The following is a 26,322-nucleotide window of genomic DNA, read 5'->3' as shown; positions in this document are numbered from 1 at the left end:
AAAAAATGGCCTGGTCATCAAGGGGGTAAAAACTTCTGGGGCTGAAGTGGTTAAAAAAAAAGATGTGCAAATTACAAAAATCACAAAGAAAAACTGAATTGCATATACAGTACAGTATCAAAGAACTTCTTATGGGTGGGTAGAAGAGAATATATAAATAGGTTAAGAAGACACAGGGGGCTACCATGTCCTCTAATGCATGTATAAAGACAATCCTAAAAAATGATGGACACATACAACAAAAAATAAAATAACCAAACTTTATTTGTCTATAACAATGGCCATTAAATTTTTAACATCTAAAATTGAATATGTTTGCCTTCATATAACAGTAGATAAACTCCCCTTAGTATATTGAATAAACCAAAAGCCAGAAGATGTATAAAATCAGCACTGCAAGTAATGTATTGGAGGGCCACAAGGAGTATCCACATGTTTTGTGGGGAGTACTGCTTCCTTTAGGAGAATGGAGGTATCACAGTAGTAGTTTACAATGTAAACAGAAATAAATATGAGCAAAATACAAAAACATTTAATATTAAACATATTATATAATCTGACTCACTAAAAATCAGCTACAGATATGGTGGAACATGGGCGTCCATAATGCTCAACTCACTCCCTGCAAGTGTGGGAGCGTATGTATGATGGAACCCCTAAGGGGAACAGCAAACAGACTGCAGGAAACAAATAGAAAAAAAAGAAAATCTAAGTTTTACTACATCATGTTGATTTTTTTCTTTTCCTTGCCCAGGGATAGTTGCACATCATAGAAGGCGCTATAAACCTATTGTGGAGAAAAGTTATTTAAAAAATCTGAACTAAGTAAATTATCATAGGGTTATCATCTATATTGCTGAAGAAATCTGAAATGGCTTCTGTAAAATTTAGATGATAAGACACTAATGTTATGCTATACGTATGTATGTAGTACTGCCCCCTAGAGGACTGCTGAGTATTACACCTTAGGATTTCCCTGGGTCACCCATGGCAACTGGTTGCAGAAAATTAACATTTTAAGTCCTTGGCTCAGTCAATGATCAGTCCAGGGGATGTTGTTTTGTAGTTTTATTTAGAACTGGAATGAGAGAAGGGATAAGTTGGATACTCCAACTAGTAACTATTCACAGTATTGAGGACATCTGACTTAAGGATGTGGCAAGGCCGCTGCTTCACCCTATCACTTGGATGAAGATAATATTAGTGTTCCAGCTTATAATTATCTTCAGGGTTCTAACTTGGCACCCCCATTCTCTCTGGCTGACACCCGTCCACTGAATCTACACTCTGGAGTGGTCCCCTTCCTGGGCAGACCCCTGGGCAATTTCCTCTGTACTCATGGACACTGTTTTTCCAGATTCACTTCAGCCCCAGCTCCTCCAGTCAGCTTCTCCTGGACCTCTGGATTCATCTACACACGCTCTGGCTCGTCAGATACATCGAAGAGTACAACAAAATAGTGCCCATCCGCACACTGCCTCAGCATATAGTAAACTACTCTTAGTTAAAAATGGCTTCTGCTTGGTCTCCTACCCATAAAAGAACCCCCTGACATGTTTCACCCAGTAGGGGCTTAATTGTAGAGGTCTCTATATGCTGAGGCAGTGTGTGGACTGGCACCATTTTGTTGTAATACTGAAGCCTTGAGTTAGAAAATTAACCTATTCCTCAGATGGCAGGTGTTGGCCTGACCAGGTTGGAGACAGGTGGTGTTGCTGCTATAACAATCAGCAGGTAGAATTCATTCACACCTATACCTCCTAGTCATTTGGATTGGAGAAGGCTGCAGTACAAGGTGAGAAAAATTACATGGTGACAGAACTACACAGTTGCATATCACCTTTTAAGAATTATTAAAGGAGTAAAGGCCACATAGCAAGGTAAATTTGCATCTATCTTTATCTCATTTTTAAAATGAGTAAAAATACATTTTGCAAAGTGAACACTAATGCTCTACTTCTTCAGTAAATCAGCCCCAACATGTTTATGCCAGACTTTTGTGTCATCTCTTAGTATTTACCCAAGGTTCTCAGGTTAAAATTGTTAAAATTGTTTTCTAAATTATAGATATTGATGTTGGGTATAAAAGTTCTAAAATTATTCTGCTTGTGTAAAAACAGATAAACCAATAAATCCGACTCATCTGCTGAGACAGGCTGTTTCCAATATCATCTGCTCCATTGTATTTGGGGAAAGATTTGAATATGAAGACAAGAAGTTTGTGACCCTTTTGACACTTCTTCAAGATTTTTTTATCCTGTTGAACTGCCGATCAGCCCAGGTAAATGTGCTGTATATATTGTACAATTGTATGTGTATAAACACTATGCTTATTTTACAGCAATGACATGTTTTATAAATGTAAAAGAAACATTAAAGAAACTTTATGCAGGTTGTGTACCTTGATGTGAAAATTAAACCCAGTTTCCTAGTGCTGCAAAGTCTGTGCTTAAGTGAGTTCTTCTTTTATCTTTTAAAGCATATCTAACCCCAAAAATAACTGAAGCTTACTAGTCCTTAGATGGGATGGCTCCATTCATTTTCCTTTTTTAGGCTAAGAAAATTTTCAGCAAGTAGAGAAAAAAACAGATGATCTGGCCAGAAATATAATGTCCTCGTCCCTTTCAGAGAGCTCAAAAGAAAGCATAAACATCCTTATCAATCAACCTTGTAATGGAGGTGAACATGTTTGACATTCAGCCAGTTTGACAACTATGGCTCCTTTCATAGATAAAGTCAGTGATACGGATGGAAAAATGAGTGTAGCCAACTGGGAATAGGAAGTGTGGATTACCAGAAAAGGTAGAAAGCTGGGGAAAAAATAAATATTGCAACAGCTACATTCAAAGACTGGTAAGCTGTGATACATAACATTTTTGTTTTTGAGTTTTGGCTAGGTTGACCAGATGTCAGGAGGCAGTTGCCAACTTTAGGGGGCTGTCCTCAAAAAAAATTGTCCCCAATTATGTCCACTGGTAAATGAATGTGTCCATGATTTCTGTCCAACAGTGGCTAAAGTGTAATCCATCATGGCAACATTTCTGTGATTGACATGGAGCAGGAGGTAGGAGAGGAGTTAGTCTGCTCTCAGCTGTGCCCAGAGTTATTAATAATATCACATGCCAATATTATGTGGTCTATCTGGTCCCTACACTTTTGGCTTGTGTAGACTTATCCAGGAGGCGAGGATATGGATTATTTTCTGCCTTGTACATAGTTTTGTGTTTTCAATAGGACCCAGTATGAGTTTTTAAACTTCAGTCTAATACACACACAAGACATTTGAGGCCCAGCACCGGTTGAAGAAAAATTTAAAAGGATAGCAGTTGGTTAGCAATAGACATGAAAAACTTTGCATACAGTATTGGCGATTTGTTTTGGTAATGTTGTTCAGTATGTTTACAATGTAAGGGAGATATAATGCACATTTTTTTTAAACCTGCATTAAAACTTCGTTTCAGCTTATGAATCTGCTCCCAACCTTAATGAGCCGTGTCCCTGGCCCCCATCAGAAGCTTTTTCCAATTTTTGAAAAACTTAAAGAGTTTATAGAAGAAATTGTGGAGTCTCACAAAAAAACATTGGATGAGAATTGCCCTCGTGACTTCATAGATTGTTTCCTCACAAAAATGGAAGAGGTTAGTGAGATTTTTAATTCTTGTTCTAGAATCTGATCTCTTTTTTAATGCAAGGAATGCTTTAACAGTTTTTTTTCAGCTTTTACTGCGTGCCTTGTATGAAGTACAAAAGTGCTAATCGATACCATATTGTAACTTTTATATACAATATCTCAGTTGTACATTCTAGGGTAGTTTGCTGTTGTAAAAGGTATTCCTGGCCAGTGTACTGATTGATTATTATTTTGTTGGAGTTATAGTAAAAAGTTAATGATTAGTCCAATGCCTCTGCCCTAATGGCAGCTATCCAAACTGCTGGGAAAAGGTGAGAAGCTGGAGGGGGTTCTTTTCATTCCTACGCTCCACCAAGAAGCAGACTAAAAACAAAAATCAGTATGAGCCACGGTAGGAGCCTGGTTTATAATTAGCGGAGACTTACTTATATTATGGTAGCCTTATGTCCCATTTGTTTGCTAAAATGATATTGAAAATATTTTTCAGGAAAAGAACAACCCAAAAACAGAATTTCATAGGGATAATTTACTAGGAACAGTTATTGACCTGTTCTTTGCTGGGACTGAGACCACAAGTGTAACACTAAGATATGCCTTCTTGATACTACTCAAATACCCTGAGATACAAGGTACTGTAACTCCATCTTTTTAAATTAAACCTCTCACGCTCAACTATTTGATCAACGTAAAAAAAAAAAAGCTGCAGCACACAACCTTACCAACTTTCTTCAAATCACAAACATCACCAGTGCCACGCTCAAAAGCAGTTTCAAAAGTGTAAATTTTAAATAAAAAAACCTGTGCTACAAATAAGTGTGCAGATACTTAACAAACAAGTTCATAATAATATATGTTTAGTCCATATATTATTAGTCCATAACCAGTGAATATGATAATGAGTTCCAATTAAAACCAACTGAAAAAGTTTGTAACCAATCTTCACATGACACTTCACTGTGAAATCTAGTGAAATGTTTCCACCACCTTAAAGTAAATATGGCTGCTCACCCTAAATTATAGATGCTTAAAGGATAAGTTCTCCTTTTGTAATATGTTACAGATGCAACAGCCCCCGCTCCACCTCACTCCCTAGTTTTGACAGTGAGCAGGGGATCTTCTCCGCCTAGCTGCGTCATTCATTTACAGTGTTATGTGAATGTGAAAACTACAAGTACTGAAAGCCTTTGTGGCTGTTGGCTTGTAGTTCTCAATGAACTACCAGGGCGCTGTTGAGTGCTCTAGGTAGCTTCCTGTCAGAGTGTAACTGCCTGCTGGTACAAAGTGCGAGCAGACAGTTTACGCAGACTGTCTGCAAGAGCTCTGCATTGCAACCATGATCTGCTGGTCGCGGGTGCAACAATTTGCATACTCATAGTAAAAAAAATAAGAGGTGCATATTTTAATACCTGCAAAAAGAGGTGCATTTATTTTTATTTTTTTACAAAGGTCAACTTATCTTTCCAAGAAATTAAGGTCAGCAAGATTGTATTTCCTTTTATTAAACGGGATCAATTCTAATAACCTCTCAGGATTATCATATCCCCCTTAGAAGACACGGTGACCCTGTGTCGAGCGCGTAGGGGAGGGGCCCGGACCGTATCACAGCTAACTCCAGTCAGAAAAGGAGCAGCACATAGAGGATCCCCATTCCCACCAGATCGCCATCACATCCAATTGCTACTAAAGATGCTTTTATGATTGGTGCAATTGAAGCACCCATTAAATGTGAGTACATTATTGTTTTATTTAATAAAATTTGTCTGAAAGATATAAGCACTACTGGAATCCCCCCATTTTTTCACGTAAACATCGCAGGGCATTATGAGGGACACCAATTAAGGAGAAATAACCCCCCGGGGAGACCAACAGACCACCGGCTCCGCGAAAGGTGACCCTAATTAGGGCAATCTGCGCTGTAAGACCTAGCTTAACCACTAGGTCGCAGGAGTGGAGGTGAGAACCCAGACTCACAGGGTGTTGCGGGGGAGGTCACTCTAAATCATTATTGGATGCACATTCTTAAATGGACTATTCTCCAGAATCCAATGGGAAGTGCAATATCCAGCACTGAAAAATAACACTAGACACTTTTTGCACTATTTATCTTTTGGCATTCACTTGGTAAAATAGCGTATGTTGATGTATTATATCATTGGTTTTATATATATAGGCACGGCATGCACTTTGATTGATTATCACTACAAATATTAATATTTATTGTCACTGCAGAAATACTAATTGCACTTAGCACTAGGAAAATTTAAGTCACCTTTTCACTGTATGTTTTATTATTTATATTGTCATTATATCATTATTGAATGCACTTTATATAACCAAATTCATGATATTTATCTATTGAATATATTTTGCACATATATAGATCACATTTGCACATATACATATCTATAAGTGTTTTGAGCACTTTATATTGCTCGGCATTTCCTATATTCACTCACTTAGTAAATACATATATATAAAAAAAATCATACATTATTAGTGAAAAAATTATTTATAATTCATAAAAATTAGTTCATAGAAATACAAAAAGTATAAGGTCCTGTGAATAAAAAATGTGCACAGTGTCCTTTTAAAATCCACTCTTGCTGTGCCTTCTCGTGCTACAGGTGGAATGCCTTGTGTGGTGTTGTAACACTCAGATTAAAGCACAACATGCAGTGAACCCCAGTGTCTTCACTCCTGTCCCCGTCCGATATCGCACTCACCAGATATCCTACCCCTTTTAATGGGGGTGTCTCACTGTATATAGATATGCCTGGTTAGTGTGGCTGCTCCAGTCTCCTTATGCTCCCCCTCATATACAATGGTATAGTAGCATCCTCTCATATGGGTCAAAAGGATAAAATAGAAACAGCCCCCATAGTGTAAAAATGTAAAGGCAGGGTTTAGTAATAAAAGTAGTGCACTTACATAAAATAATCAGTCACTGGCGTGAACATCCAGGAAGTCCGGGACGCCGTGACACAAACCACAAAACCAGAAGTTGCGCAGTGATGCTTGGCTTCGCCCTACACTTTGTCACTCTGACGTCATTAGGAGTGGCACCATATTGCTGCTCCCTCCAGTTTTTATAGTGTACGGTATCATGGAAACCTGGTACACGTGACCCGTGGCCATATTGGAATCTAAATATAGTCACGGCACTAGAATTATGTATGCTCTAATCCTCCCAATTTGTTTCCGTATTTTTTCAACCCAGTTGTTACCAAACCATTGTATGAAAAAACACTTAAGGGGAAAACCGATTTTTTATCAGTTTTAAAGGGGAAAGTCAAATTGATGGAAGAGCAGGAAGAAGAAAGCTCAGAGTGACATGTTGCCCCGAGGCGAGGTCTGATAATGAGTAGGGAAACATGACAATCTGGGCTTTCCTGTTCTTCCATTAATTTCACTTTCACCACAAAATTGATTAAAAATCAGTTTTCCCCTTAAGTGTTTTTTTATACACTGGTTTGATTAAAAAAATAAAAACAAATTGGGAGGATTAGTGCATACATAGTTCTATTGCCGTGACTATATTTCATTTTCAATATGGCCGTGGGTCACGTGTACCAGGTTGCCATGATACCATACACTATATAAATCTGAGGGAACAGCAATATGGCGCCGATCCTGATGACATCAGAGTGACTAAATGCATTGCGCAACTTCCTGTTTTGTGACTTGTGTCCGTGCACGGCATCCCAGACTTCTTAGATGTTCACGCGAGTGACAGATTATTTTATGTAAGTGCACTACTTATTAATAAACCCTCTTTCCTTTTTTTACACTATGGGGGCTGTTTCTTTCTTATCCTATTGAGCCATATGAGAGGATGCCACTATACCATTGTATACAAGGGGAGCATAAGGAGATGTGGAGCAGCCATACTAACCAGGCATATCTATATACAGCGAGAAACCCCTGTTGAAAGGGGTAGGATATCTGGCAAGGTGACATGGGTGAAGACACTGGGGTTCACTGCATGTTGTGATTTACCCTGAGTGTTACAACACCACCCAAGGCATTCTACCGGTAGCACGAGAAGGCGCAGCAAGATCACGAGTTGATTTTAAAAGGACACTGTGCACATTTTTTTTATTCACAGGGCCTCACACTTTTCATATTTCTATGAACTAATTTTTATGAATTATAATAAGTTTTTCACTAATAATGTATGATTTTTTACATATATATATTCACTAAGTGAGTTTGGAACTTAGCACTTTTTTGGAGTAATTTGCACCATCAATGTTTTGCATAGGTTTTAATTAATTTGCGATTTTTCACATATAACAAATGGGGGTTTTTGATTTTTGATTTATCCACTTTTCATTTAAAATGTTGGTTATACTTACCAATTAACACTACTTTGTTAATAAATATTTGGAAACATTATAGAGCAGTGCCATTACCCACTTCTTTTGACACAATCTCTTTCTTAAACGCCACCTTTGGTGGTTAGTCACTGTGGGGGCAGCAGCCATATATAAACTAGATCGATAGCGTGGAAATACATATTTTATCTATCAAGACACATGTGGTCCCTTTAAACAGCTGGGGTCAGCTTGAGGTGTCATCTCTACCTATCAGAAAAATAAGGGTGATTGCCCTGTCTTAAATTGATTGAAAAATGCAACTTTGTGACGCATAAAGAGAGCATAACTTGCCTGCTGAGTAAGGGCTTGTGTTGTTTTGCTTGCTTCAGAAGGGACTTGCTTTCCTATACAAGTCTATGAGAACTTAAAATCCGCTGGAAGCAAATCAGAAGGTCAACTGCAGGTTAGTTTCACCTGTCAATTAGTTCGGAGGCCATTAATCCGACCTTAATTCAGATTTTTATCCAGACATTTCTGCACCAGTTGACATCACTCCCTGTAATCTGGTATTGTTGAAACACACCCGCCGGTGATGTTGGAACTCACTGCTTGCTAAAACTCATACACAGAATTCCTGATGTGCAAAACAACAGTATTTGGAAAGGGAGGACCCTCACCTTATATAACAAAAATGTGTAGCGCTAATACATAAATAGTGAACAGGTGAAAAACAACAACCATAAAACAGTGAAATAGTATATGAGTGGTGTGAGCACTCTAAAGGTGTAAATGGTATAAACCAGTGATGGGGGACTACAAGTCCCAGAAACTATAGCATAAATAAGTGTAGCGGGGTTAAACATGCCTAAAGACACTGTTTGATATGTGGGAAGGAACTAGGCTCCCTCTAGTGGTAGCTGCATGGAATTTCCCGGGCTGTGACTTCCTTTTCACAAGATGAAGAAACTACATCTCCCAGGCTGCTTTGCAAGATCCAGGAACTAGGCTCCCTCTAGTGGTAGCTGCATGGAATTTCCCGGGCTGTGACTTCCTTTTCACAAGATGAAGAAACTACATCTCCCAGGCTGCTTTGCAAGATCCAGGGTGCACGGCTGCACCGCACGGCACTATGGGGGAGGTTATTTAAAGGAAGAGAGAAGCGCGCGAAGGGGGGGGGGCCTTTCTGCGCTGGACTCTGAGGAACCAGCGAGCGAGAGTGAAGGACTGACACTGGATATTGGGCCAGAGCCTTTTAGCCTGGAGGGACGACGTGGAACCGTCCCATCTCAAGCACGAGGCACATTCCTGGAGGTCATACTGCTGTTTGCCGAGACCGGAAGTCATCCGCCAGAAGGACCCCGCGCGGCTGGCATATAGCCAAAGGACTGAGACCGCAGTGGAAGCGCGCGAAGGAGAAACTTCTGTTGGTGAGAGGGCACATGCCCAATAACTGACTTTATCTGCTGAAGAGACAGTTTTATCTACAGATAGCGGTAGCGCAGCAGGAGGTGATAAAACCCCGGGGTTTATCACCATACTTTCTCAGGAGACTCATAGACAAACAATAAGGTCTGTAAAGGAGTCGCCAGAGGCTTATCTCTCTCGCAGAAGTTATTGCTCAGTTACGCAGACACCCTGCGGTGACAACTAACAGCTCGTTGTTTTTTTCTCTCTTGATCTTTATTCCTAATCTGGATTACAAATGAGCTCTATTCAATAACCTTGCTAGCGAAGATCAACAAGAAAGAAGAGAACTCTGGGGGAGGGACTCAGATAGGCCCACCTACCTGGTACTGTGTCTAGCCTTAATGCAGGAGGAGTGTGGGGGTATTCTTTTACCTTTTTAAAGCTGTTTTAAATAACCTTTTATGGACTTGTATTGTATTGTATTGTATCTTCCCTATTCAATTTGATACATAGTAAACTAAGTTTGGTTAATTACAATCTTGTGCGTTGTTCCATTGTGTCACCCAGAAGGACTACTATTCAAGAAGGTAACAAGGTATTGTTGCATAGTGAAGTATTGTATTCCAACCTGTGTATCTATTTGATAGTCCAGTCCTATTCTGGGTCAGTTGTGCCTGAGGAGGGATCGAGCCAATTTGATTGGGTTGTTAGGCAGGGTGTAGACCCAATAATATAATCAGCAGCTCCTGCGGGGGTGGTGCTACACGTGGGGGCTCGTCCGGGATTTCTACAGTCCTGCAATACAACCCTCTCAGCCATAGAATCCCCTCCCACGCAGAAATGGATCCTGTCGCTGCTGCTGAGTGGTGCAAGGAAGAGAATGTCATAGTGGAAAATGGCCTGGTGGTTGAAATCAAGGGAGAAGCCTGGACTGAAGAAAAGCTCCTCCCTGTTTTGAGGGCACTATCCACAGACAGGAAATTTTGGGTGATTGACATGAAAACTGACACCACTGTCCCACACACGTATGCACTGTGTGAGTGGAGGAAGGGGGTCCCTGATTATTTCAACGGAAACAGTGTAAAAACTACTGACCAAACAGAACTTTTCCTGATACATCCAGGAGTTCCTATTGCGGGTCCCTCATCCACCACCCCTGGGGTATCCAGCCAAGAAAAAGGTGTCCAAGAAGGGCATCCTGAGTCATCACCTTTGTCGACTTTTAGCTCAGAACTGTGTGCTGTTCTTGGGGAGATTGTGGCAAAATGTAGTAGGGACTCCTCGAGCTATTTGATGACTGGATATAGGAAGCTCCGGACATTCTCTGGGAAACAGCCTGTGCCTTCAGCAGAAGATGGGTTCGAAGAGTGGTTAGATACCGCCACTCAGGCTTTGGAGGAATGGGAGGTACCAGAACAGCACAAGAAGCAGAGAATCACAGAGAGTTTAAGGGGACCTGCATTAGAGGCTGTACGTAATCTAAAGCTTAGCAAGAAGAACTGCACTGCACAGGATTATTTGGACATTCTGCAAGATGTGTTTGGTCGGACGGAGAACGCGGCTGAACTTCTCTACCAGTTGGACCACTGTTATCAAGAAGAGGGGGAGAAGTTGTCCGAATTCATTAAACGTCTGGATAGGATTATCCACCAGATTCTGTTAAAGAAAGGAATAGACCACCGGAAAATAGATGAGACTCGTGCACGACAGGTTCTGAAAGGGGCTCAACCTTTAGATCCCATTGCCATACTGTTACGAACTCGTCGAGATGGCGGCATTCTAGAATACCCCGATCTGATTCGAATGGTCAGAGAGGAAGAGGTTATGTTGGACAACAAGAAGAAAAGTCGGCAGTTTGACTCAACTGCCCGGGTTGGAGTGATAAGTGTGGAAGAGGGTGACTCTCAAGTTGAACTCCTAAAGACCCAAGTGTCTCAGTTGATAGAAATGGTGTCCATCCTGACTGGTCAGGTATCCACTCTACCCAAGGGGAGTATATCGGAGAGGCCAGATGAACCTGTTAGTCTCAGCACAGATCCAGAGCCACGGCCTGCAAGATTGTTAACTTGTTTCAACTGCGGGGGAGTTGGGCATGTTAGAAGGGTATGTCCCAGCTCAGGAAATGCTGCCACGAAACCTCGCGAGCCAGCGGGAAACTTCAGAGGACACCGGTGAAGGAGTCAACCGGGTGTCCGCCAGTCTTAAGGGACTCCAGAAGTGGTGCAGGATCAGGGAAACTGAGTCAGGGGGTCAGACCCAAATATAATACCCCCAGTTCTAGACTCCGGGTTACTGAGGGAAGGAAAGTCAATGCACACCGGGTTCAGCGGGGGCCCAGATCAAGGAAGAAAAAGGAGAAGAGGGCCAGGGTACAGAGAACTGAATCAGACAACCAGGCTACATCAAGAGAATTCCCAACTAACTTGGTCGGGCCCTCCCCAGTGGTCTCGGTTCAGGTGGAAGGAATTTACACAAGAGCCCTCCTTGACACAGGGGCCCAGGTGACTCTTTTGTATAGAGACTTCTATGATAAATATCTTACCCATCTACCTTTGCAGAAGTTGGAAGATCTGGAGATATGGGGTATTGGGACCCAAAGTTTTCCCTATGACGGGTATCTGCCAATCAAGTTGACCTTTGATCCATCAGTGGCTGGTGAAGCGGAAACCTTCGACACCTTAGCGGTGGTCTGTCCTCGTCCACCAGGGGCCAACAAAAGCTCTCTCATCGTAGGAACAAACACTGACCTGGTAAGGCGCCTTCTGATACAACTGGTCCAGGGACAAGATGCTCAGGCGCCAAGGATCCATCCCATGCTACGGCAGGCCTACCAACGATTAGTGTTGGAGCAAGAGACCCCCGCAGAAGGAGTTGGACAACTCTGGAAGCTGGATAGAGCAGAAAAGGTCTTACAGCCAGGAGAGGTGGCCTGTTTTAAGGCTTCTGTTAAACTCACATGGCAACAGCCGGGTCCCTTCATTATCTTTGAATCAGGTCAAAAGGAGAGACAGAGAGGGATAGAAGTGATCCCTGAGGTGATCCCTTTGAAGGTGTTACAGGAAAACCGTGGAAGGGTTTTAGTGAGTGTCAGAAACACCTCTATTACACCAGTGAAGGTACCGGCCAGAGTGCTCCTGGGCCAAGTCAACCCGGCTACCCCAGTTGCCCCCATTGATTTCAAAGAAAAGGAACAGGGTGAAGCGGTTATAGAGGAGCTTTGCTCTGGAAACGCTGCCCTCCCGCCGGAATGGGTGAAGAGGGCCAAGGCACAACTTGCTCGATGTAGGGAAATATTCTCTAAGGACGAGTTTGACGTGGGATGTGCCAGGAGCGCTACTCATAAGATCCGCCTGAGTGAGGACAAGCCTTTCAGGGAGAGAGTCCGGCGAGTCCCCTTAGGTGACTTAGAAGATCTACGTCAACAGCTGGCAGAGCTCAAAAAGATCGGGATTATCCGAGAATCCAGGAGCCCGTATGCTTCCCCGATAGTGGTAGTCCGGAAGAAAAATGGATCTTTGAGGCTTTGTATCGACTACCGAACGCTGAACAGAAGAACCATCCCAGACCAGTATACCACTCCTCGAATCGAAGATGCCCTACAGAGTCTGTCAGGGGCGAAGTGGTTCAGTGTGATGGACTTAAAGAGTGGGTATTATCAGATCCCCATGCACCCTGAAGATCGGGAGAAAACAGCCTTCATCACCCCTGTGGGGTTCTTTGAGTTCAATCGCATGCCTCAGGGGTTGTCCGGGGCCCCTGCTACCTTCCAAAGGCTGATGGAGAGGACCGTTGGAGATATGAATTTGATAGAGGTACTGGTATACTTGGATGATGTTATCGTGTTTGGCAGAACTTTAGAAGAACATGAGGAGAGGTTGGAAAAGGTCTTGAAGAGGCTACATGAAGAAGGTCTGAAACTTTCTCCTGAGAAGTGCCAATTCTATCAGTCCTCGGTCCATTACCTGGGCCATATCGTGTCTGAAGAAGGGGTGGCCACTGACCCGGACAAGCTGGATGCTGTTGCTTCCTGGCCGAGACCCACAAATGTGACCGAACTCCGGTCATTCTTGGGCTTTTGCTCCTATTACAGGAGGTTTGTGGAGGGGTTCGCCCAGATTGCCCGACCCCTAAATGAGCTCCTGAAGAATGAAGAAGATGATGTCCCTGAGTTGGTAAAGCCGGCGAAGTCCACCATAGGCCCCCGGAAGGCTAAGGAATCCATCCAGGATCAGTGGACCCCGGAATGCGAAGGGGCCTTTGTCCAGCTGAAGGAAACCCTAACCACTGCCCCTGTGTTGGCCTATGCGGACCCCACAAAACCATATGAACTGCATGTTGATGCCAGCCGAGATGGGCTGGGGGGGGTACTTTATCAGGAGCATGAGGGTCATCTGCGACCTGTTGCCTATGTGAGCAGAAGCCTATTGCCTGCTGAAAGGAATTATCCTACTCACAAACTTGAATTCTTGGCCTTGAAGTGGGCAGTGGTTGACAAATTGAAAGACTACCTGTACGGAGCTGAATTCATTGTCAAGACAGATAATAATCCCCTCACCTATCTGTTGACTACGGCCAAGCTGGATGCAACAGGACATCGATGGTTGGCTGCCCTCTCTAGCTTCAATTTTAGCCTGAAGTATCGGCCAGGAATCGGAAATAGGGATGCAGATGCCCTATCCAGAAGGTTGCATGTTCCACAGGAACCTGCGGAAGAATGGACTCATTTGGCTCCAGAAGGGGTGCGTGCCCTATATCAGGGAACTGAATTTCGATCCCGAGGAGGGTCAAGAGCAGAAGAGATTGGGGTTTCGGCTATCGGAGTACCCAAATGCTACTGCCAGGTGACCCAAGTTGAAGGGGAGGGTTTGCCCCGGCTGTCCAAAAGGGACTTGCGGAAGGAGCAGTTGGAAGACCCTTTGGGAAAACTTCTCTTGGAAGCTCTGGAGATCCAGAGCCCTGAGTTGCTTCTAACTGACTCCCCTCAGGGGGCCCGTCTGTTGCATAGAGAGTGGACCCGGTTACAGATCAGAGAAGGAGTGGCCTACCGGAGAGGTCCATCTGAAGATCTGGAGGAGAAGTGGCAACTGTTCTTACCAGCTAAATACAGAGAGGGAGTTCTGGCCGCTCTTCATGATAATCATGGCCATCTGGGGCCCGAAAGAACCTTTCAGCTTGTCAGGGACAGGTTCTACTGGCCTTGTATGAGGGCCGAAGTTGAAGGATACTGTCATTCTTGTGTCCGGTGTATACAGAGGAAGACTCTGCCACGTCAAGCAGCCCCAATGGGCCATCTACAAAGTCAGGGACCCATGGAGCTGGTGTGCATTGATTTCCTTTGCTTAGAGCCTGATCTGAGTGGCCAGGGGAATGTCCTTGTGGTAACAGACCATTTTACCAGATATGCTCAAGCATTCCCAACAAGGGATCAGAAGGCCTCAACGGTAGCCAAAGTTCTTGTAGAGAAGTTCTTTGTACATTATGGGTTACCACAACGCCTCCATTCTGATCAGGGAAGGGACTTTGAAAGCAGACTGATCAAGAGACTGTTAGATATGTTAGGCATTCAAAAGACTAGAACCACTCCCTACCATCCACAGGGGGATGCCCAGCCTGAACGATTTAACAGGACTCTTTTGGATATGTTGGGGACTTTGAGCTCAGAGAAGAAACAGCATTGGGGCAAGCACGTAGCTGCCATTGTGCATGCCTACAACAGCACTGTCAGTGATGCTACTGGATATTCCCCTTATCGGCTGATGTTTGGAAGGGAGGCTCGGTTGCCAGTGGATTTGGCCTTTGGCATTTCGCCTGATCATACCTCTTCAGCATCGCATAGAGGATATGTGGACCGACTGCGGAAGAGTCTGAAAGCGGCCTATGACAAGGCTCAGGCCACATCTGATCAACGTGGACTGCGGAATAAAAAAAATTTCGACCTAAAAGTTCGGATCCATGACCTGCAACCAGGGGACAGGGTTTTGTTGAGAAACTTGGGTGTCCCGGGAAAACACAAGTTGGCAGACCGCTGGAAGTCCCAACCTTATGTTATCTGCAAGCAACTGCCAAACCTTCCTGTGTACCAAATTCGGCCTGAAGGAAGTGTGGGTCCATTGAAGGCTTGGCATCGGAACCATTTGCTGCCTCTCTCTGAAGCGGTTCGTATGCCCCCTGTGGAAGACTTGTCAGAGGCCCCTTCGACTTCTCGCCGGTCCAGACCAGTTACCAGATCTCAGACGACGCTCCCAGATGAGGGAGAGGGAAGTTCTCCATCTGAAGATTTGGAAGAGGAGGTACCCGACTGGTTGTGGTCATCTCAGTTGCCAGAACCCACACCTGCCTCCCTGTCTTCATCTGACTTGGCTGATAGAGGAGCCCTTCGGGCAGAAGCCCCTGAATTCATACCCTTTCATATGCTTCCAGAAGAAGCAGCTGAGGATGAAGATCCTGAGGAGGAGGTTGCACCCTTCTCTGAAGAAGAACTGACCTCTCTTGAACCATCAGGTTCCTCTGTGTTGGAACATGAGGAGGGGGACATTGAAGAATCCTCAGAAGTGCCTGATCCTAGCACCTCTGAGAGCATGCCTCCACGGGAACAGAGGGAAAGGAGAGTCATTCACCCACCTAAGAGACTGACCTATGATCAATTGGGTGAATGTTCGGAAGAAGCTGTTTTTACCTCCAAAAGATCTCCTGACCAGCCTAGTTCCTCCACTGTAGATTTGGTGGGGGACAACCCTAGCTCACCCCCAGGCACAACTGTACAAGCCACCCAAGTTTTGGGGGGTCTGTGAGAGATCATGAGAACAAAGTATTGAAGTAGAAAACGTTTGCATTTAAGTTTGTACATAAGGATATTGGGTTTGGCCATTATAATAAGCACAGTTTTTGATGTTCACAATTCGGTTTACTTTGTGAGTTAATGTTTGCGCACATTTTGTTGCTCTGACCTCACTATATGTTTTTTTCTCTTTCTCACCTTTTGATGTTTTTTTTTCAACACAAACTTTAAGATGTAAGTGTTTAAGAAATTGCAAAGGCACATGTGCTTTTTAAAGGAGCACTATATAAAAGCACTAGAAATCAGCACTATATTAACACTGTAGAAATCACTTATTTGTTTATTAATTGCACTTTATCGTTTTACTGTTGCACTGCTATTAGAATACAAAATTGGATGTATTCAGATTGACTTATTTCAGCAAAATGTTAATGTTTTTGTTGTATAATGCCAACCTATGCACTAGGGTACATACTGTTGACCTCTTTGGGGACCAAAGTTTCTCAAGTGGGGGGAGTGTGTAGCGGGGTTAAACATGCCTAAAGACACTGTTTGATATGTGGGAAGGAACTAGGCTCCCTCTAGTGGTAGCTGCATGGAATTTCCCGGGCTGTGACTTCCTTTTCACAAGATGAAGAAACTACATCTCCCAGGCTGCTTTGCAAGATCCAGGAACTAGGCTCCCTCTAGTGGTAGCTGCATGGAATTTCCCAGGCTGTGACTTCCTTTTCACAAGATGAAGAAACTACATCTCCCAGGCTGCTTTGCAAGATCCAGGGTGCACGGCTGCACCGCACGGCACTATGGGGGAGGTTATTTAAAGGAAGAGAGAAGCGCGCGAAGGGGGGGGGGCCTTTCTGCGCTGGACTCTGAGGAACCAGCGAGCGAGAGTGAAGGACTGACACTGGATATTGGGCCAGAGCCTTTTAGCCTGGAGGGACGACGTGGAACCGTCCCATCTCAAGCACGAGGCACATTCCTGGAGGTCATACTGCTGTTTGCCGAGACCGGAAGTCATCCGCCAGAAGGACCCCGCGCGGCTGGCATATAGCCAAAGGACTGAGACCGCAGTGGAAGCGCGCGAAGGAGAAACTTCTGTTGGTGAGAGGGCACATGCCCAATAACTGACTTTATCTGCTGAAGAGACAGTTTTATCTACAGATAGCGGTAGCGCAGCAGGAGGTGATAAAACCCCGGGGTTTATCACCATACTTTCTCAGGAGACTCATAGACAAACAATAAGGTCTGTAAAGGAGTCGCCAGAGGCTTATCTCTCTCGCAGAAGTTATTGCTCAGTTACGCAGACACCCTGCGGTGACAACTAACAGCTCGTTGTTTTTTTCTCTCTTGATCTTTATTCCTAATCTGGATTACAAATGAGCTCTATTCAATAACCTTGCTAGCGAAGATCAACAAGAAAGAAGAGAACTCTGGGGGAGGGACTCAGATAGGCCCACCTACCTGGTACTGTGTCTAGCCTTAATGCAGGAGGAGTGTGGGGGTATTCTTTTACCTTTTTAAAGCTGTTTTAAATAACCTTTTATGGACTTGTATTGTATTGTATTGTATCTTCCCTATTCAATTTGATACATAGTAAACTAAGTTTGGTTAATTACAATCTTGTGCGTTGTTCCATTGTGTCACCCAGAAGGACTACTATTCAAGAAGGTAACAAGGTATTGTTGCATAGTGAAGTATTGTATTCCAACCTGTGTATCTATTTGATAGTCCAGTCCTATTCTGGGTCAGTTGTGCCTGAGGAGGGATCGAGCCAATTTGATTGGGTTGTTAGGCAGGGTGTAGACCCAATAATATAATCAGCAGCTCCTGCGGGGGTGGTGCTACATAAGTCTTCCAATATGATGAAAAATAATAAAATCAAAAGTCCATAGGTGAAGAAAAAAACAAAGTGCCTAAAAGGAGTGATGAAAAAAACTGGAAAGGAACCACTAACCCCAATAATAGTGGAGAGTCTAATTAGAAATCCATAAGAAACACCCACGAGGAGGAATATATGGTGAGCTGCTTACCAGACCCTTAAGGCCTTCTGAGAAAAATAGGTAGACCACAAACCACTTTAGAAATGGAGAAGGTCAAATGGATTCCACGGAACACTCCTCAGACTGTATTTAGGCGACAGATCCAGTTGTTGTCAATATATAGTTTTGTATCTGGTAAGAGGCTTACCCTCCCCCCTGACCAGGAAGGTGTGGGAAGATATTTACCTTTTTCGCTCCTCAGCGTGTGATTTTCCAACTGGATCTGGCTACCTATATGCCCTTTTGTACTGTCTTTCTGGTAAGAAGCTCACCTACACTGGTGGTGGAATATTCCTGTGTCATCTGCTTTTCTTATCACGGACACTCATATTTGGACTTTTGCCATTTGTTTTTTTTTGCACTTTTTTCACCATTTTTGGTGTATCTTGTTTTGTGGTACATTTTTGTGCCACGTTTATCACACTATTGGTCACTTCACTTGGATTTTTGAATTTCACTAATAATGCTGTATGTTTATACACCATGTTTAACTATTCACTGTAGGAGAGACCCAGATTTATTGGTCATTTTTCTATATTTTTTATTTTTATTCTTTCTTTAGTGTTTCACTTTGCAGAACACCTACACACTTGTTTAGCGCACCTGATATTTTTTATTTAAAAATACAATAATCTTTATTACAAAATTCCTTAAAATATCATAAAATCATAGCAACACCCTCTACTTGTTAATATGTCAACAGATACCCAATCCCAAGCATGGACGCATGGGTCCAGTCATGTGGAATAAATGGAAGTCCATCAATAGAAAGTAGGGTTTGTATTGGCGTGGATATCAAGAGTTAGGTCCATAATTCCTCAATGGAGGAATTATGCCATAATTATGCCATATGCCATACTTTCAATTTTTGCTTGGAACTGATCCTTGATTAGAAATGCAATCTTTAGTGTTCAACAAATGCATGGTTGCAATTATTTTTCTCAAAAAAACACTTCCTGTACAGGTGTAAAAAAAAATGCCGTCTCAGCATAGTAAAAACACTTTACGATTTTAAAACACTCTACAACTCTGGTGTGTGATATCACCCTTCAGAGGTCATTCATGTTAGTAGACGTGGCTGCAATTTTCAACGGGTGGCAAAACACAAATCATTTCCAATGTATGAATATCACTGATCTCACATAAATCAATAAATACAGATTTGATAATATGTAAAATTTTTCATGCACTTCTCTTTCTGTGTGCTCCAGAGAAGGTCCATAAAGAGATTGGCAATGTGATAGGCAGAGATCGCTGTCCATCAGTGGAAGACAGAAGTAAGATGCCATATACAGATGCTGTCATTCATGAGATCCAGAGATATGCTGATATTGTACCAGCAGGAGTACCCCATGCTGCCAGCAAGGACACCACATTTAGAGGATATCACATACCAAAGGTACCCTTTCTCAGAGTTCCAAAATGGTCTGAGATGTCTATCTATCTATCTATCTATCTATCTATCTATCTATCTATCTATCTATCTATCTATCTATCTATCTATCTATCTATCTATCTATCTATCTATCTATCTATCTATCTATCTATCTATCTATCTATCTATCTATCTATCTATCTATCTATCTATCTATCTATCTATCTATCTATCTATCTATCTATCTATCTTCTGATTTGATCAGGCATAAGTCTGGTAGTAGATGAGCAGGCATTTTCCTTCAGAAAAAACGGTCAGGAGGTACAATATTTTCCTACCCTCACATGAGTCATTTTAGTACCTGGAGTCACCATGACACTCAACCAGCACAAACAATAGAGAATGCAGTATTGTGACCCTTCTTTTGTTCCGTAACAGATTGAAAGATCAGCTGTGCTTACAGCATAACTTTTAAAAAAGTTGCAAAACCTCCCCATGCAACAATAGTAAGTGACTCTTTTCACCAGAGGCCTCCTCGCTTTTAAAGATTTAACCAATAATTTCAAGATGATTTAGGAATTTGTCATTTTTACTTAAAGAGTTTGAGATATCTATAGCCACCCTATGGCTGCTCATAGTCATTAGAGAAAGTTGGGTGTACAAGCAGGGTTTAGCTGTCCTCAGGGCATTAGGATTGAGTGCAAGTAAAAGTGTAAGATTTTTTTCAGTTGTCTCAACAATTGCAAGTTGATTCAATACTTTTAACCAATACCTTCTACTGAGGCACGCCACTCATGCTCAGTTTGGAGCACATAGCTCAACAATTGATGATATAAGTTTCCTAGATTAAGTTCTCAATTCCAATAACACTAAGGGTATGATATCCTTCTTATATGCCCAACTACTGCATAAAGGTTCTGGGGATCCCCTACTGAGGCGCCGGGTCAGATGGGAAGAAGGTTTAAGGGTGCTTTCCTGAGAACTTTGAAAATAATTTCTTTGGAGCCTTACCTCAATTTATTTGTCTCCCTCTCATAGGTCAACACAATTTTTCATTTTCCACAGGGCCTATAGAAACCCAGCTTTCTTATATACCATTGGTGGTGGACAGTACCCATAGTGTATTAAGTGCGGACCTTCACAACGCAAGAAGACAGCCTCCTCTATGTACATTGCATTTCCATTCGTAACCACCCACTTCCTTGTATATTTAGATACTTGGATTCCCCTGACCCTGATGCTTCCACCTTGATTCTTTGAGGTGCGAAGGTCAATATTTGCTTAACATAGATTTATTAAGGGAAATCTCCCAATAAGACCCATTCAGCAAAATGAAGACACTAGATATAGAATAATTTAAAGAGTCAAAGGTATATGTGTCAAGATAATTTTCGATTAAAGTACTTGTAAGCCTCAGACATGAAATATGAACAAAGCATATCCTTCTATGTGTGTACTTGTCTCAATTAAGAGCACTAAGTGTCCTTTGTGTCTCCTGCTTCATTCCTCTGCTATCAGCATAAATTACTTCTGACAAGTTTTCCTGACACCAAGAGAAAAAAGGTGACAGGGGAGGGAACTCAAGTACACAGCCTATGATTGACAGCCTCAGAGCTGTTACTGTGTTCTGTGTTAAGGTGGGGGTGTCCGGTGTCCCTTCCCTCCAATCAGCTCTCAAAGCTCTCCTCACAGAGCTCTCCATAGTTTAATTTTAGCTTCTGCACCCTGTTTCTGAAAGCTCAGACAAGCTTTATAAATTCTCAGCTTTGAACTAATGTAGAGAAGAGAGAATTGCAGATAAACAGGTACAACTTATGTGGGAGAATTTTTTCTTATCTGTGTATCACCAGAGGCCAGTAACTTCACTGGGCATATGTAAGGGCTAACAAGTAACAACCACTTTAAGGTTTTTTTTTTTTTTTTTTTCTATTAAGCCTCTCATTGGCTTACTGTGCTTTCACTGCACACTGTATGCTTCCCACCATGTGCATTAGAAACTGCAGCAAGTCAGGTAGAGCCCAATACATTTCCTGGTTGGAGGCATCAAGCAGCATCTAGCCCTTGCCTCTCCAGCTTTACTGTCCCTGTCCCATCCCTTTCGTTCATTGGATTTCAGTTCTTTCAGTTATTGAGGCTCAGCATCACATGTGGGTTTTACCCAGAGAAAAAGTAAAAACAAATCAACAGTTCAGCACTAAAAGCTTTAACAGAATAAATACCTATACCCTTAAATTGACAAATATAAAGAAACATAAAATATATTCATATAATAGTCCCAAAACACAAAGTCCACACCATTCAAAAAATATCTTAAAATTCTTACTTCAGTAAGATTCTCAACACATATGAGATAATATTCACAAGATGTCCTTTTACAACAGAAAAGGTCTATAAGCGAATGTGCCATCAAGTTCAAGGTATACTGTAGGTATTTATTCTGTTACAGTTATTAGCACTGCACTGTTATTTTGCTTTGACTTTTAAACTTTGGTGTAATAACTTTCCAGTGCTAGCTAAATTTAATTCTTTATGTTATTGGGGCTAGGCATAGTTGTGTATGCAGTTTTTCTTGTATTTAATTCACGCCTGCATTCAAATACAGTCTGCCTGGGAATGCCCACTCCAGCATACCGACATCTACCCATGGAGGCATTTCACCCATGAAGGCAATTTAATATTTGTATAACTCTTCCCTCAAGCTAGCCCACTGCTTGCAGTAGGGGTAATGGCTCTTGAGAAGACTAGTGAGACAAGGTGCTGTGCTGTTTTCAGGAGACTATGTACAACACCCTGCTGGCTCCCCCTATCAGCACTGAACTGCCTGCATTACATAGAGACCCAGTGATGACATCACTATGTGTAAAAAACTATATTTAATCAAAATTGAAAATATTTATTTAAAAATATAATTAGCATGTTGAGGATGTTGAGGTTTTTGTCTGTTGTAGTTTCTGTATGATGTCACGGTTCTCCATGGTCTTGTTCTAGTGGAATCAATTGAATCCCTTTTTATAAGGTTAGTAAGGAGCCTTTCTGTCCATCAGTTAGCTAGGAAGTCAAGAGAAAATAGCAGCAAGTGGAAACCAGAAGAAACAGAACTGCTATTTCCCCCAACGAGATGTTCAATGTGTGAGCAAATTGTGGTTGCTGTACTGCCTCCTGCTGCAATACCCCTTGTTCTGTACTGTTATGGAAACCTTTGTGCTCTGCACTGTTGAGACGTTATGCAATATGCTTTACTGTGAGAAAGAATCTGAAGATATACCTGTTAAACAACTCTTAAGGTAAATTTTCTTTTCTGCTAGTGATTATTCTGGACTGATCTTCCATTCTATGAAGTTAATGGTGTAGCCAATAGCTTGGGAAACTTGAGATTTGGCAAACAACTTGAGTCAGCAGTGAGTGGTGGTTTTGTAATGGAGGATCCGCTAAGGGCACTGGCCAGAAAGATTCCCTGGGTGCATATGTCCGTCAGTGACCCCTTGTCTCATGGGCCTCTGGTGTAGGATAGGGTCCTTCTATTGGTTAACCTGGAACCACTAAAAAGAAAATTCCTGAAATAAAGTTTATTTGGGACTCCTGATCTGGCCTAGGACTGTTGTAACATGAAACCTAAGTGTATATGAAGAGGTCACTGCCCCTGCAAAGCTGTACCGTGAGCGGCAGTCTGCATTCCTTCTAGGCCTTATAATGCTTTCTTCTTTTTACTACTTTGGTACTTTTTTGTAATTTTTCAACAATACCTACTTTTTTTGCCTGCATCTTTTTCCAATTAACCAATTGAATTCTTTAATTTTAGGGAACTTTGGTGTTTCCAATTCTAACCTCAGTTTTGAAGGACCCCAAACAGTTCAAAAACCCTGACAAATTTGACCCTGGACATTTCCTTAATGAGGATGGCACCTTTAAGAGGAGTGATGCCTTTATGCCATTTTCAGCAGGTACCATCTTGTAGTTAATTACAAGTATAGCTAATCATTTTTGGGTAGACAGTGGGCTCTTAGTTTAAACTAGAGTTGGGCTGGACATCCCCCTGTTCGGTTCGCAGCAGAACTCCTGAACAGGGGAAAAGTTCTCACACATTCTTATTGCTTTTTGAAACTTCTTTGGTGAATGGGTAGGGGTACAATACACCATACTCATTCGCATAGGGGGAGCAGGGATCTGGGGGCCCCCTTCTTAACCACTTTACCGCTAAGTACTGGAATAGTACTGCGGCAAAGTTGCTCGTTCCCGTCTGACGACGTAGACCTACGTCGCCAGACTCCTCCCCTGTAGGCGGCGCTCACGCGCCGCCGGAGGCACACTCCCGCTGTTTTCATTCACAGCGGGAGTCGGGCCAGGGGAGGAGCAGCGGCGGGGATCTAGTGTGGAGATCCGCCCGCCTGTGTAAACACAAGCGGGCGGATCTCCTCAGTGACAGGGAGTGACAGATCGGAGTGTTCAGCATAGCTGGACATCCAATCTGTCCCTGTCTCACACAGTCACCTCCCCCCCCACATGTCAGTAAGCACCAGGCATACATTAACCCCTCCCTCTCCAATAAAATTAACCCCTTCCCTGCCAGTGTCATTTTTACAGTAACAGTGCATATTTATAGCACTGATTACTGCAGTAATGTCACTGGTACCCCCAAAAGTGTCAAAAATGTCAGTCAAGGGTCCGATCTGTCCGCCGCAATGTCACAGTCCCGCAAAAAAAATCGCAGATCGCCACCATTACTCGTTAAAAAAAAAAACACCAAAAATGACATAAATCTTTCCCTTTGTTAGTAAACGCAATAACTTTTGCGCAAACAAATCAAAATACGCTTATTGCGATTTTTTACCAAACATGGGTAGCAGAAAACAAATTGGCCAAAAATTTTAAAAAAAATTGTTTTTTACATCTTTTTTGGGGGGAATTTCATATAAAAAAATGTGAAAAATATTGTTATTTTTTCAAAATAAACACTCTTTTCTTGTTTATAGCGCAAAAAGTAAAAATCGCACAGGTGATCAAATACCACCAAAAGAAAGCTCTGTTTGTGGGAAAAAAAGGACCTCAATTTTGTTTGGGTACGGCGTCGCACGACCGTGCAATTGTCAGTTAAAGTTGCACAGCGCCGAATCGCAAAAAGTGGCCCAGACGTAAGACAGCAAAATGCTCTAGTGGTAAAGTGGTTAAAGGGGATTTCCAGATTCCGATAAACCCCCACCTGCAGACTCCCACAACATGGGGACAAGGTGCTTTTGGGTGGGAGGCAGAGCCCCTCTGCCCCAAAGCACCTTCCATGTTGAGTGCATGTTGCATGGTATGGTTCAAAGGGGGGGGGGGTTCTCACTCGTCCTCCCCTTTTCCTGACCTGCCAGACTGCATGCTCGTGTAAGGGTCTGATATGAATTTTGGTGGGACCCCACGCCGTATTTTTAGGTTTTGGCGTGGGGTTCCCTAAAACCCACACCAGACCTGAAGGGGACCCCACGCTGTTTTTTTTTTTTTGTTTTGTTTTTTACTACTTTCCTTACCGGCAAATGTTTTTTTTTTATTCAGCTGACAGAGGGGAAGTCCATTGACAATTGACAACTGATGACTCATTTGTTGTTAAGGACGCTGCGGCCGACTTCCCGGCCACTCTACTGAACAACTAGCTTTTACTGCTCCCTGATTGGGCAAAGTTTTGGCCAAACAGGGCGCAAAATGCACTGTGCAGGGTGCAGTGCATATCAGGGAGTTTGGTGAGACGACCACTGGCCAAACACCCTGCAAATTCGGGTGTTCCCTGAATGGGATGAACAGCCAATGATTGGCCTAAATTCATGCTCGGGCCGAACCATTCACCCAACTCTAATTTAAACCATAGTTGTGTTCTGGAACATCAATTTATTTATTAAACACATCAGGAAAAGACCTTTTTTTTTTCAAAAAGTGACAGTTGTGTTTTCTCTCTTCTTTCCCAGGAAAACGTATGTGTATGGGGGAGGGTCTGGCTCGTATGGAGCTCTTCCTCTTTTTTACAACCGTTTTGCAAAGATTTACTCTGAAACCCACCATGGACAGAAATTACATAGACATTACACCAGAGCCCAACAGCAATGCTTCCAGACCTCGAGACTATGAGATGTTGGTTGTGCCTCGCTGAAAGACCTTTGTATATTCTGGTGTTATTGGATATCTTGTTCATGTTTTAAGAGCACCTATCAGGCTATCACTTTAAAGTTTGCAAATAATATTGCAATATTTTGTGGACTTTCATTGTTCTCTCTCTAATGTTCTATAAACAAAAAGTACATGAGCAATAGCACCTGCTGGGGTCCTGAATTTTTTTTCAAAGAATGGATGTCATTTTAATGGAATCTATCTGTTCACCACATGATTGTGTGATATGCAGAAACATTATTCTGCTGGGCCCAGGAATGGTATGTGAATAATGCATTGTTATACAGTATGTAAAACACTTCAGAATATGAAATAAAGTACCTGTTAAAATGTTAGAAAAGTCTTGGTTCAATGAAACAAATGTAGGATTGAGCATTTGGTTGGGTGACGATTGTGCATTAAGGTGGGACGATGTTTTTTTAGGAGAAACTTAGCATGTTCATTTGATTGCACTTTGCTGACCCCAATGTAATAAATATAATAGAGTGTTAGAAATCAACTAAACACAAGCACATCCTCTATCGACTTGAGAATGTATTTCCAGATTATACTAGATCAGTTTAGCTATAACATCCATAGATATTAGTGTGCCACAATTAAAGCGTGGCAGCATTTGCCATACTCAATGAATGATTTGT

At 42.5% G+C, this 26,322-nt stretch overlaps 1 protein-coding gene across 1 annotated transcript in view; it reads left to right on the top strand.

Moving 5' to 3' along the window:
- The window catches only part of LOC309559462 (cytochrome P450 2H2-like), a 39,859-nt gene extending 13,845 nt beyond the window's left edge, over window positions 1-26,014 (top strand). The window contains exons 4-9 of the mRNA XM_082262734.1: window positions 2,121-2,281; window positions 3,462-3,638; window positions 4,119-4,260; window positions 19,383-19,570; window positions 23,346-23,487; window positions 25,486-26,014. Of these exons, the coding sequence (XP_082118860.1) occupies window positions 2,121-2,281; window positions 3,462-3,638; window positions 4,119-4,260; window positions 19,383-19,570; window positions 23,346-23,487; window positions 25,486-25,667 (992 nt within the window). The 3' untranslated portion in view covers window positions 25,668-26,014. The remainder of the gene's footprint in view (window positions 1-2,120; window positions 2,282-3,461; window positions 3,639-4,118; window positions 4,261-19,382; window positions 19,571-23,345; window positions 23,488-25,485) is intronic.
- Window positions 26,015-26,322: the final 308 nt, after the last annotated feature.

The sequence above is a fragment of the Pelophylax lessonae genome (assembly GCF_965119305.1).
Source record: "Pelophylax lessonae genome assembly, chromosome: 7".
NCBI classification, from domain to species: Eukaryota; Metazoa; Chordata; class Amphibia; order Anura; family Ranidae; genus Pelophylax; species Pelophylax lessonae.
This window is presented reverse-complemented; position numbering and strand designations above follow the sequence as displayed.